Here is a 13470-nt window from a genome sequence, read left to right on the forward strand (position 1 = left end):
TCAAGGAGCAGCCCTGTGCACCACAATGCCTGCTGCGGAGTGGAAGGTCCCCTGGTGACTCACAAGGGGTGTTGTGTTTGAAAGCTGCTGGTAGCAACGCCTTTTTAAAGCTTTCATGTTAAAATCAGTATCCAGTGTGACCTCCATTCAAAGAAACCTTAGCCAAACCAAAATCTGATGACCACCACAGAAAGCACACCGGTAGCAAGGTGGAGGAGTGAGAACCTGGGCACCCGTCCTTGGGCCTGGGGTGTGATTGTGCCCCAGCCTTGGAGGTGTTCAAGGCCACGTTGGATGGGGCTTTGGGCACCCTGGTGTGGTGGGAAGTGTCCCTGCACATGGCAGGGGGGTGGAACTGGATGGTGTTTTTAGGGTCCCTCCGGACCCAAGCCCTTCTGTGCTCCACACAGCCGGGACGAAGCAAGCTGAGGGGGCTCGGTGCCGGGACCTGTATCCCACCTCTTCCCCGGCCACCTGAGGGAGCAGGATGGAAATGACACCAGCAGGATCTGCCCAGGGACCCCAAGGGCGGCCCTAAGAGCGGCTCCTCGGGCGGCCTCTTTGTTTTCCCCCTGAACCCTCCCAGGGGGGCGGCCGCCGCCGAGCTCCCCTGAGGGACCCGGGGCTGACCGCGGACAAAGGGGCGGCGGGACCGTGTAGGGGCCGTGTAAGGGCCGTGTAAGATCGCAGCGCACGCCCCGGCGGCCGGAAGACAGGGCGGGTGGTGAGGGGTGGGGAGAGGGGAGGACCGGCTGAGCCCGGCTGAAAAGGAGGGCTCACCCTCCCGTCGCACCCCTAAACCTCGTTCCCGGGTCGTGCCGGTGCTTTTTGTGGTGGGCAGATCCCCTGCACCCCGCCCCCCCACACACACTTGAGGCACCATGGCGGTGTCCTGGAGGAGCTGGCTGGCCAACGAGGGGAGCAAGCACCTCTTTTTGGTAGGGCTGCCGGGCGCCTCTGGGGAGAAGGGGTGAAACGAAGAGAAAAGGGGTGAAAAAGGGGTGAGCCGAGGAGAAAGGGGGGGTGCCTGGAGCCGTCCCGGTGCCGGGGGTGCTTTGGGGGATGGCGGCGGGAGGCGTGCGGCTGCCGCTGGGCTGCACACGTGGGGACGTTTGTATTTGGGACAATGCCACTGCTGGCCGCCTTCGGGGGGAGAATTTGGGGAAGAAGGGGGGTCGGGGGGTGTGGGGTGGCACTCTTCCTCCCTTTGTCTCGCTTTGTTGCCGGTTTGTGTTCCCAGGGTCCCGAACGGCGGTGGCCGGCTGGAGGCAGGGGGTAGTGGTGCTGCAGGGGCTGTGCCGGCGGTGGCTGGTGCTCACTCACCGAGCTGCACCTCTGTGGCTTCTAGGGGCAGTGAAACTTCCCACCTATCACTTCAAGGGTGCTGCTTTTAAAATATTTCTGTTAAATGTGAATTTTGTTGTCTCATTCCACTTAAAACTCTTTATGAAACTATGTGCATATAACTTGCAAATGAAATGAAAACTGGAAAGTTTGTATGTATAACTTCCACTGACAATCTCTTGTTTCTCTTTTAGTTTTTCTGGCTCTCTCTCAATGTGTGGCTCTTCTGGAAAACCTTCCTGCTCTATTATCGAGGGCTCCAGTACTATTATTTGCATCAGATGTTAGGGGTGAGTGACCTGGCCGTTCCATTTTGCTCTGGAAGTTGGGATGCTGGGAGAAGGGAAAGGGGACAGAATGCATTTGCTAATCAAGGATGACGCAAACTGCCTGCAAAAGTGGGGAAAGATCAGGTAGGAAATTACTGGGAGGCTGCTGACAGTTATTTAGGAGTAGAAGGTTGACAGTGTTGAAAAAGAGTCACTGAAGTGTGGGACTTTCCCCTCCTTTCCTCCCTTCCCACGTCCCCAGCTGCAGGCGGTCTCACAGGACACAAACGTGCTCTGCAGACCGGAGCTCAACTTTTGTCATCAAAACATTAGCCAGGCTTATGGGCTTATGCTCCTTTTAGTCTTAATTTGCTGAAGGAACTCATGATAAGTTTTAGTTCTTTTCAATCTCAAGTTGTCATCCTCCTGAATTCTATGTTCTGTGTAAATCTTCGTCGTTATATGTAATTTTAGTTTTATTTTCTGAAAACAGTCTTGGAATCTGAATGATTTAATGAAGACTTGGCTATTTTGATCTGGCAAGGGTAACATCCACAACTACCAGAACAACCCAAAAAGATAACTTTGGGAAGTGAGATATGGGCCTGTACCATATCCAGTTACATGGTCACAGTTGCTTGAAATGACTTCTGATCAAAGGGACAGATTAAGTGATAACAATTTTATGAAAAATTCTATAAGGTTGCTCAGAATTTTAGAATCCAAGTACAAATGAAGGAATAAGGTGATGCTTTGTGACACTATGCCGTGCTTGGGAATGGATTTAAATGGGCAAATTGACATGGGGCTGAAGCACAGATGATGCACATCCTAACCTGCCGTAGAACTTCCAGGTTTTATCTTTGGTAGATCCAGGGTATATTTTTTCATATGCTGGATAGCAATGCCATAGCTAACCAGTTCCATAAGTTTTTGTGAAACTTGCTTGAAAGTGAGTTGACTAGATTGTACTTGTCTCTCTCTCTTTTTTTTTCTCCTTCTGGCTGACTCAGTTGTGTTCCAAGAAGTGAATCTTAGCAAAGTGCAAAAACACAGGAATTAAAATACTTAAATAGTTCATGATTATGATGTTTCATGGGGAAAAAACATGAAAACATGTTTAATTTTATGATAATGTCCAATGGCTTTGCAGCCCACTGCATCCATTTGAGAAGAGATTTTGTTCCTGGCAGGGCAAGTCAGTTGTTTATAAAGTGAATGTTCTTGGGTCAACATGTTGGGCCAGATTGTCAGCTGATATCAATCAGCAAAGTTCCTTTCAATTCAGAAGACTCGTCTGCCTTGTACCAGCTCATCGTCTGGCCATTTTTTGGTTTTCTTCCGCTTCAAAATGAAAAACACACAAAGTAGTGTAATGCAGTTGGATCTGGGTATTCAGAACCTGTGAGATGATTCAAGCGACAGATTCATTGTCTTGGTTAGGAATTGAGGACCAGAAGGCCATGTGTTTGAGTTAGTCTAACACAACATCTTTAACTGTGGAAATTTAGACATTTTTTAAAATAAGGAGGAAAGTGAAGTCTAAAAGATACTTTTAGTCAAAGCTTCGAAAGTAATTTTAAAACTTTGAAAACAGTAAAGACTAAAACATTTTCAAAACTCACTTACTTACAGTTTGTCTAAGTACAAGTTTTGGATGCCAAAGTTAGGTTTCTCCTTTCTTTTTAATATATTTATTTGTGTGCATAAATCATACAGATTGCGCTCAATTTTTACAAGCCTTGCAAAACAATTTTAGCCTCTTCAGGAAACAGAGAGTAAGCACAGCCATACTACAGCTGCTTTTAAAAATCCATGTGGATTTTTGCACCTCTACATTGGTTTGCATAGCCACTGGCCATTTTCTGGCCTGTCTCCATAACTAGCCTGAGTTCTGTTCCATACATTGGTGAGTGGCTTGCAGTGTCTCTGTGAGCTATTTCTTGATATTTAAAATTTCTGACATCTAGATGAAAATTCATCAATTGTAATTCAACAGTTGTTGTGTTTTCTGTTTGTTTGTTTTAGTCTTAACAGGTTGAACTTGTTTAACAAATACTTTCCTGAAAATTAGTTTCTTTTTCCAACCAGGCAACAACTAATGGCAGAAAGGAATGGCTTTTTTTTTTTTTTTAATTAAAAAAAAGTCTCGTGTTTCTCAGTGAGGTCTATTAAAGACTTTTTTTTTCTCTTTTTGTATTCTGTGTTAATGTAAAATCTTAAGAATTTCCTCACTTGCAGCAATAAAAGATTTACAACCACTAATTTATTGTTTAGCAAGTAACAGGACAGAGAAAAAGAAGAGTTGACATAGGAAACGAGATTGTGATAATAAAATGAAATCTTGGACTGAATATCCAGAATATATTCGACTCTGCTATGTTTTCATGTCATTTCTTTTCATTCATATGTGAAGAAGAATGAGGTTATTCTTTCCTCAGTGGTCACTGAAATGGTTCACTTTCCATCAGCCTTCTACAGACGGAAGCTTGTTTTTGTTCCTTGCCAATTGTATCCTCTGCAAACTTAAACAAGATACTTAGCACGGGATTTTAAAATTATTTTACAATTATTTTAACAATTTAAAAAATATTGTTATCTAAACTCAGATACATCTCTGAATCTTTCTGATGCTTAATTCTATATCTGCAAAAAGGCAACAATAACACAGTGGTGTCCAGGGAGCATGAAGAGAATAAATAAGTCAGAGACAGTGAAGTGGTTAGGAAGAGCACATCATTCTACACCACAAAATTTAGTGGGTAAATTTATGTTGTCAAACATTACCGCTTTGCTCAGTTTGAATCTTGCTGAGGAGGCCATGAACTCTTCGTTGTGGAATTTCCATCCCTGAAGGTTTTCAAAGGATCATAGAATTATTTAGGATGGAAAAGACCTTCAGGATCATCAGGTCCAACCATCAATCCTACGTACTGAGTCCCATCACTAAAGCATGTCCCTTCATGCTGCAAAATTGACTGGGCAAAAGCACTGGGCAAACTTAGTCTGAGTTTGGTGTTGAACGTACTTGAAGCCGGAGGTTGGAAAAGAGACTTCCCAAGGCCCCATCCAACCTGAACAATTCTGTGAGTATATGATTCTTGCAGAATAAGTTAAACAAGAACCTGGTAGATGTAAAACCCTTCCAAGTACTTCTGCCTTGATGAGCTGTCTTTTCCGATACTTAATTACTTGTAGCACTGCAGATCATAGTTTTACTCCATGAATATATTCGTTGCTGCTGGTTCAGGAACATGATACAGATAAAGAAACTCAAATTTTCATAATTTAGGAAGTGTAAACTTTTGGCATTAAGTAGCCTAAAGAAGAGGAGGATGGGTAGGAACACAACAGGCTCTGATTACTTAAGAGTATGGGAAAGTGGAAAGGCATATTCTCATCCCTGTGTTTATGATAGATACAACAAGACATAGTAGATGTGAATTACAGAAAGGAAAATCCATAGATAACCTGATTTGAGTCCAGAATTTTCATTGTTGGAGGTTCTGTTTGCTCAGTCAGGTAAATTGTCCAGATGATTTATTTCCCTGCAGACTTCCAGATTTATCCCTTCACATAATCTTGGCTTTTTTCTCTTTCTTCTTTTTTTTTTTCTTTTTTTTTCCCAACAAGCTTGCTTGCATCTGACCAACAAATTTAGTCCCGTGTTCAGTATTGGCCTTAGTGTAGAACTCAAACCTTGCTTTTAACAGCATTAAACAAAGTATCTTTTTCTTGGTGCTTGACTTCAGCATTGGACTCATTTTGTCATAGCATAAAAGGTCTTTCTTTCCCTTTTCACTCACTAGTCCTTGATCAAGTAAATCTAATGTAGTTAAATGGACATTAATACATGAGATAAGCTTCTGGGTTTCACACCGAAGTGGAGAAAATGCATTCTCAGAAAGGGTCTTCTTGGGAAAGGATTGAATAACTGAAAATGGGACTGAAAAGGAAAGTGCTTTCTCACTTTATCTATACAGTTGCTACCTTCTTACTGTGCTGGCTGTACTGTGCATTACATTTATGTCATCTTTATTTACTACCTGGAATACATTCTGGATGTTCTAGCATCAAATGGAAATTTGTCTCTGCTAATTTATTATGACAGTAAAGATTTTGGTAATTTTGCCAAATTCTGCTTTCGTTGATCCTTATGCATTGGCCGTGCAGCGTGTTTCCCCTACACATGTAAACGTTGAAGGGAACTGTGTATCTTGACCCTTTATATTCTTTAATATTAGTGTGTTTCTGCTATTTGTTTTGTAACTAGTCTATTTGGGATTTGTTCTTCAAGGTGCTACATGTAGCAAAAATGTTTACTAATAGAGTTAGGTTACTATGGAAGCTATATAGGTGTGTATGTAAACAGGATTTCCTTGTGAAGACCGAGGCCATTAATCCACAAGACCTTCTCTTGATAGTCCCCTTGAACTATAAACAGATATTTTCTCATGTTCTCTTTGCCTCATTCATGATTTTTTGTTTGCTAAAACATTTTTCTTTCATCCCTCTGTCCTTCCTGGACATTCCACAGATCAGCATTATTGCTAAGATTAGTTTCAGTTATAAACCAATGTGTTTATAATTTTTTTTTTTTTTTTTTTTTTCGACGTACAGTTCTTGTATTTACTTGGTTTTTGTGGTCATTGTTTGTGTTGTTTTTTTTAAGGTCAAGTGGCAGTTGTCCTGTGAAGGACATCTAAATTGTTACCATTTATGAAAGAACTTCCACCTTTGAAGAACTTCTTGCGAAACTTTTAATAATGGGAGTATAGTAGAGGTACCTCTTAAAGGAGTGCTGAAATTTTTACCACTGTATATGTTAAAAATACCATGTCCTGTTGACATCACTGCTCCTACTTCCAAGATGATCATGGTGCAATACTCTGTAGAACAGAGCGTAATTATGACCAAAATGTTTATTTGGTTGAACGTAGGTTTCCTGTAGTAGGCCAACAGTGGCAGGTCTTAAAATAGCTTCATTACATTCCAGAAGACTGTTTTTACAGACCATATTATCCACTGTGTTATGGTAGGGGGAAATCATTCAGCGTAAAGGGAGCCTTAGTAGCAGGTATAAGATCACTTCTGTGTGACTGTGACTCAGATATGGCAATAAGTAACTTACTGCTATGGCCCTGTGTTGCAGTGTGTTGTGGCCCTCCTGGGGGGCTCGAGTATTCTTAATCTCTTGATTTCATGACTGACCTTCAGTAGTTGAGATCTTGCTGCATCTCACACGATCAACTGTTCAAGCTGTTGTTGCTAATTAACACACAAAATGCTGTCACACTTTGATATTGCTGCAGAAGGGTGAGTCAAACACTCAGTCTGGAAGATAACTTGTAATCTCTTCCAGGCCTTGTGTGTGTCATTCTGCCTGGCACAAAAAGAAACCTGTAATTTAGCAACACTGACAAAAAGTATTTTTTATTAGATTTCCTGGGGTCAGGATTATAACAGATTAAATTAACTGATTAATAAATACGAACATTTGGTCTGAAATCTAAGTGAATGCACTATTTTTGGAGATTATCAGAGAAGTTGGAAGCTAATACAAAATTCCAGTTTAAGACAGTTACTTTCTTCAGATTGTGTGACTGATTTAAGCATAATGAGGAGTACATCTAGCACAAAGGGACTGTATATGAAATGAGAACATGACCTAAATATGTGAACAGAAAGAGAAGGAAAGTCATTAAGGAATACCTGATAGGTGAGGTTCAAGTGAAGGGTGGTAATACTGATTCTCATTAGTGCAGGGAAAATAAACCGTATTACATAAAAGAATTAAAAATATTGTTGCCATCCACTCCTGATGTTTCTCCCTTTCTACAATGTCAGATCCAAGTTCTGATTCATAAATACATGGGAAAAGACTGAACTTGAGACTTGAGTTGACATAGAGAATTGTGTTTTTTTTTTTTAAAGAACTGCTAGTTTTTTGTTTATTTGTAATATATTTTTCTTTACGGGTGTGATTCAGATACGTTACAGTACTTAATCTTAAAGTAATTTTAAAGGATTGCAGTACAACAGGATGTGATTTAACATAGTCCTGCCTTGAAACCTTCCATCTCATGAAGAAGACCAAGTCAACCTTTTTTAGAAGTTTTCACATGTTCCAGTAGATTTCTGCTACTCTTACATTTTCCTTTCATTCAGCTGCTTTTTTTTTCTTTCCTTTTTTTTTTTTTTTTTCTAAATCTCCAGCTAGATTTGGCATGCCTAGGGGGTAATATAGCTATCCTGTAGAATTCAGATCTGTCCTTCATCTTAGATTATCTGTGCTCTGTTTTTCAAAACAAGGAGTACTCTGTGAAGAAAAGGAAGTCAGGTGAAATGGGGGCACATTGTGCAGCACAGTTTATCCCACCTATGAAAATAAATATTTTTAGCAGCTCTGGTACTGATTTGGGGAGGTGGTCTTCAGAATCTGTCTTTAGAACAGCATGTTGCTTATGGGTCTTCCCACAGTCATTGAAGTTGTTCTGAATCCTAGAATCATAGAATATTCCGAATTTGAAAGGACTCACAGGCATCATCAAGTTCAACTCATAGAAGATTGAGGAAGTTCAAAGAAGGGCCTAGAGAAAGAGAGAGAGACAGTATCAGGTATGATGTCCCTTCTCCATCATGACTTGGTTAGGATTGTTGCATGTAAACAGTGAAGGTATGAGAATGAGAGAAATGTCACGTTTAGGTATGGAAGGATTTGTGATGGTCTGCCTTTTTTTTTTTCTCACAAGGTAGTCTTAAAAGGTGAGACAGGGTAATATATGCTGAAGTCTTCCTGAATTCTCCTCTCCAATGCATTTTGCAACCACGTATTGAATACTGGATTTTTCTGCACAGCAGTTGCAGCTTATGTTCACTGTTTTTATAGCTAACAAACTGGGGCAATTCTGAGGTATGCAGCAAATTATTTTAGCCCTCAACCAAATACTCAAAGTTTTTGCCTAGCTATGGAGAAGCACATTTTCATAACTTTGCTACTGGCAACGCTCAGAACATGTGATGAGAATTGACTCTTTGCTTCTCTGTTCTACTTAGCATGTTGTGTTAGCATGCAGTGATATCTGGAGTACATGCACTATATATCTCTGGAGCCCTTTGCTGCTGTGTAGGAGGAAAAGTCTGTGATTGCTTTATACTTGTCTGCAGAATAAACCTTGCCTAGTTTTTGGGGTACCAGCTTCACGTTTATAGTGAGTCCAGTTCTGTACTATGGGTGCCGCAGGTTTCCTCTGTGAATTTGATCAATCCTCTACTTTTTCTATGCTTCTTCACCCCTCCATGAAATGGGATAACAGTATGTGTTGTACTGGGTATGCAGAGTACAGAAGGAGGTTGTCAACTGCTTAGATTTGGTATCAGTGAAATTAGATGAAGGAGAGTGTCCAGTAGAGTTTTTGGGAATGTGTTTTATTTCTCTTTTTGATCCTAAAGCAATTTCATATGCTACTAATATGAAATAACACTTTTTTTTTCCTTGACACAACGATAATCTTAGGAAGAAGAGAGGATTATATTTCTCTTACTTCTGAGCTAGTTAACGAGGCTATATATTCCCTTCTAGAAGCAATGAGTTGCCTGGGAGCAAAATACCTTCTTTTATTCTATTGTTGATTAACAATTCAGCAATGCACTATGTTAATTTGTTTCTATGCCACCCAGGTAATGCAAAGGAAATCAAGAAAGAGACCACTTGGAAACCATTTGGAAATAATTAGTTTCATGGGGATATTTTAAGCCTTTGGATATATATTAAGAGTAAACTTAGTACTCTGTTATTCTTCTGGGTCTTGCATGAATTGTGATTCTAAGAATTTCTAACTGTATTTCTTTACCATTGTTTTCAAATTGTTCATGAGCTTGCTTCAGCAAACATTGGTTCATTTAAGCTTTACTCTGAAGAAATAAAATTGGACATTCATGAAACTATTCCAATCACACTTTCCTAGAAGTGCACTGCATTACTGGGAAAATTCGTTTCCTGCTTTTTTCTTTTCTCCCACTGTGCGTATGTTGATAGCATTTAATTAGAATTAATGTTAGGGCATTGTTCCATAGGAATGGCGTTATGAATATGTGCTATTTGTTAAATAGTGGCATGGAAAAACACAAAAGGAGGTTAGTAGGGTGTCTTCTTTGACAGCCTCACTACAGCATATTGTATTTCAGTAGAGGGTGGGTAATATTCCTTCTCCCTTTGCTGCACCCTCCATTGTCTGTCTGTATACTTATAAGATGCATGTCGTGAGTTGTTCATACAAAATATGAGTTTTATATTACTGGTGAAATCAAAGTGTGACTCCAGTAACTTGAAACAATAGCTTTTTCTTCAAAAACTGGATTTATATGGCAAGTAATGCAAAACTAATGATGGACAAGCCAGGCTAGATTTAAAAACAAACAAACAAACAAACAAACAAAAATGTATCTTCTCAGAAAACTTAGTTTTAAGAAGTTCTCTAGCCACATTTCATGCTGTAGTCTCCTTGTATTTGTGGAAGGACTTGAAAAGCTGGAACCAAGTTTTTCCTTAATCTTTTTCTACTTACAGCTGCTTCAACATTTTTGTACCAGTTAGATCATGTCATTTTCCTTATTTCTTACAAGAAGTCATTTTATTCATTTAATATTATATGCTTTAAAAGTAACTCTACTTCAGAATATTCCAAATTAGACTATTTGGTTGAAGTTTTCCAAATAGAATAGTTGTGCCTGATAAAGGAAGTCTTGGATAACTGATACCTTGCCTGGTTTATGTTTAAACTTGAAGACAACATAAATTTTTGAGAAGCTCTTGATGTATCATGTAGGTCACAGAATCATAGAATATCCTGAGTTGGAAGGGACCCATAATGATCATGGAGTACAACTCCTGGCTATACACAGCACCATCCAAAAATCAGGCCTTATGTCTGAGAGCATTGTTCAAAACCTTGAACTCCAGCAGCCTCAGTGCTGTGACCACTGCCCTGAGGAGCCTGTCCCAGTGCCTGAACACCCTCTTGGTGAAGAACCTTTCCCTAACACCCAGCCTGACCCTCCCCTGTCCCAGCTCCATGCCGTTCCCTCGGGTCCTGTCGCTGTCCCCAGAGAGCAGAGCTCAGCGCCTGCCCCTCCGCTCCCCTCGTGAGGGAGCTGCAGGCCGCCATGAGGCCTCCCCTCAGCCTGCTCTGCTCTGGGCTGAACAAACCAAGGGGCCTCAGCTGATCCTCATATGTCTTCACCTCCGGACCCATCAGCATCTTTGTAGCCCTTTGCACACTCTACTAGATTTATGTCCTTTTCATACTGTGGCACCCAGAACTGCACACAGTATTCAAGGTGAGGCTGCACCAGCACTGAGCAGAGCAAGACAATCCCTCCCTTGCCCACCTAGCAATGCTGTGCTGGATGTACTCCAGGGTTGGCCCTTTTGGCTGCCAGGGCACACCGCTAGCTCATGTTCAACTTGCTGGCAACCAGAACCATCACATACCTTTCTGCGGGGCTCCTCTCCAGCCTCTTGTCCCCCAGACTGTATATACAGCCAGGGTTGCCCCTTCCCTGGTGCAGAATCCAGCACTTGCTCTTGTTAAACTTCATACAATTGGTGATTGCCCAGCACTATCATTTGTCTAGATCTCTCTGCAAGGCTTCTCCACCCTCAATGGAGTTAACAGCTCTTCCATATTTAGTGTGGTCTGCAAGCTTATAAGTATACTTTCAAGTCCTGTGTCCAAGTTATTTCATAGAATCATAGAATCACAGAACAGTTTCAGTTGGAAGCAACCTTAAAGATCATCTAGTTCCAAGCCGACCCCTGCCATGGGCAGGGACACCTCCCACTAAATTAGGTTTATGAAAATACTAAAAAGAAATGGCCCTAAAATGGAGCCTTGCAGAACCCCACTATAGTGACTGGATCATATAATACATGACCATATGAAATAGTAGTGATTAGGTTGTGTAATAGAAATTACTATCAATTTCTAATTGCTTTACTTTAGAGTATCACTTTTTTTTTTTTTTGGGCTTTTGGGCATTTATCAAGAGCTACAAGAATTTTTAAGTTTACTTCTGAGTTTTGTATAAATGTTCTATATTCTTGTTTTTCAAACCATGCTCATTTAATCACTGAAATTCTGCAGCACATCAGCAAGCTTTAATAAAGCTGCTTATATGCTTCTAATGACCATGCTTTGAATTTATTGCTTTTATGAGGTGTATAGCTCATTTTTCATTTCCCTTTAGAGGAAGAATAATTAATGGAAATAGAGATAGTTTTGTATATGCAAGTGGCACGTTATAGAGACATTTTACTTGTTATTAAGTTTAATGATTTCAAGGGTACTGCAATTTTCTCTAATAGTCCAAAAATATTTATTGGTGTTCTAAAGTCACTTTAAGCTAATGTATGCAAAGATAGAGGAATATTTATTGTGGTTGTTCGTACCATTTTTTTAAAATCATACTTTGAAGTGGAAAGTGAGATTCAGCATTGAGTAAAACCTCAGTTGCTGAGGTTGTAGTCATTGTAGCTGGTGCTCAGTTCTAGTCACTTGGGCTCTGGACCAGCCTGGGGAGTCCAGAGGAGGAAAGAGAGGATGACCTGAAGTCTAAAGAACATGGTGTATGGGGGAAGAATAACTGGGAAGAAGATTGTTTAGCCTGTAGCAGCGCGCATTTGCAGCCCAGAAGGCAGGCTGCCTCAAATGAGAAGTGGCCAGCAGGTCAAGGGAGGTGATTGTCCCCCTCAGCTCTGCCCTTGTGAGGCCCCACTTGGAGTACTGCGTCCAGGTCTGGGGCCCTCAGCACAAGAAGGATCTGGTGCTGTTGCAGAGGGTCCAGAGGAGGGCCACGAAGATGATCAGATGGCTGGAGCACCTCTCCTAGGAAGACAGGATGACAGAGCTGGGGATGTTCAGCCCGGAGAAGAAAAAGCTCTGGGGGAACCTCATTGTGGCCTTTCAGTACTTAAAGGGGAATTTTGGAGAGCGACTCTTTGCTCAATCAGATATTGTCAGGACAAGAGGGTTTTAAACTAAAAGAGGGGAGATTTAGATTAGAGATTAGGAGGAAATTCTTCACTCAGAGGGTGGTGAAGCACTGCAACAGGCTGCCCAGAGAAGCTGTGGATGCCCCATCCGTGGAGGTGTTCAAGGCCAGGCTGGACAGGGCTTTGAGCAACCTGGTGTGGTGGGAGGTGTCCCTGCTCATGGCAGGGGGTTGGAGCTGGGTGGGCTTTAAGGTCCCTTCCACCCAAACCATTCTGTGATTCTAGGAGGGAAAACCGAAGAGTCGATTAGAAGCCCTCAGATATTTGAAGAGTTGCTGCTGGAGGGTAGAACACAGACTTTTATCATAGAAACGGAGTGAAGTTACAGATGAAATAGAAGCAAGGGAGGTTTTATGCAAAGGAAAAAAAAAAAGGACTAACAATTTATTGGAAGAAATAGTAGAGGAGGGGTAGAGTGTAGGAATGGACTAGATGACATGGTCCATTCTAGTCTTATTTTCTTTAACTCAGCAGGTTGGAGATGCCTATGTTATAAACGTCTCAGTGTAATTTCTGTAGGATTTACTCACTGGGTATTTGCCAGAGATCACGCTCTATGTGGCAGACGGCAAGGTAGAACACGTTTTCTAGGGTAACTGCTTCTATTCCTCACGACCAGCTTTAAGAGGAGTGCCCTTATGACTACTTTGTTTTGTGGAAGCTGGTAATGTCTGGTGAGACAGTCCCTAGCACTCAGTTTCAATTAAATAACATAAAGCAGCCAGAAGAGGAAAGGGATTTAGGTGGAGAGCTTGATTCTTCAGTTAGGTTGAACATCTTTTACCTTCTGTTTACCTAGTGATC

The 13470-nt window shown here is 41.4% G+C and overlaps 1 protein-coding gene across 6 annotated transcripts in view; it reads left to right on the forward strand.

Annotated features, from left to right (window-relative positions):
• Window positions 1–636: 636 nt before the first annotated feature.
• NOX4 (NADPH oxidase 4) overlaps window positions 637–13470 on the forward strand; it is a 110448-nt gene continuing 97614 nt past the window's right edge. For 3 of the 6 annotated variants that reach the window (XM_040544282.1, XM_040544283.1, XM_040544287.1), the window contains exons 1-2: window positions 880–938; window positions 1539–1634. In XM_040544282.1, coding sequence (XP_040400216.1) covers window positions 882–938; window positions 1539–1634 — 153 coding nt within the window. In that variant the 5' untranslated portion in view covers window positions 880–881. Of the gene's footprint in view, window positions 679–740; window positions 939–1538; window positions 1635–13470 lie in introns of those variants that run through there. The other 3 variants (XM_040544285.1, XM_040544286.1, XM_040544284.1) reach the window with 2 other exon arrangements.

The sequence above is a fragment of the Cygnus olor genome, chromosome 1, assembly GCF_009769625.2.
Source record: "Cygnus olor isolate bCygOlo1 chromosome 1, bCygOlo1.pri.v2, whole genome shotgun sequence".
NCBI classification, from domain to species: Eukaryota; Metazoa; Chordata; class Aves; order Anseriformes; family Anatidae; genus Cygnus; species Cygnus olor.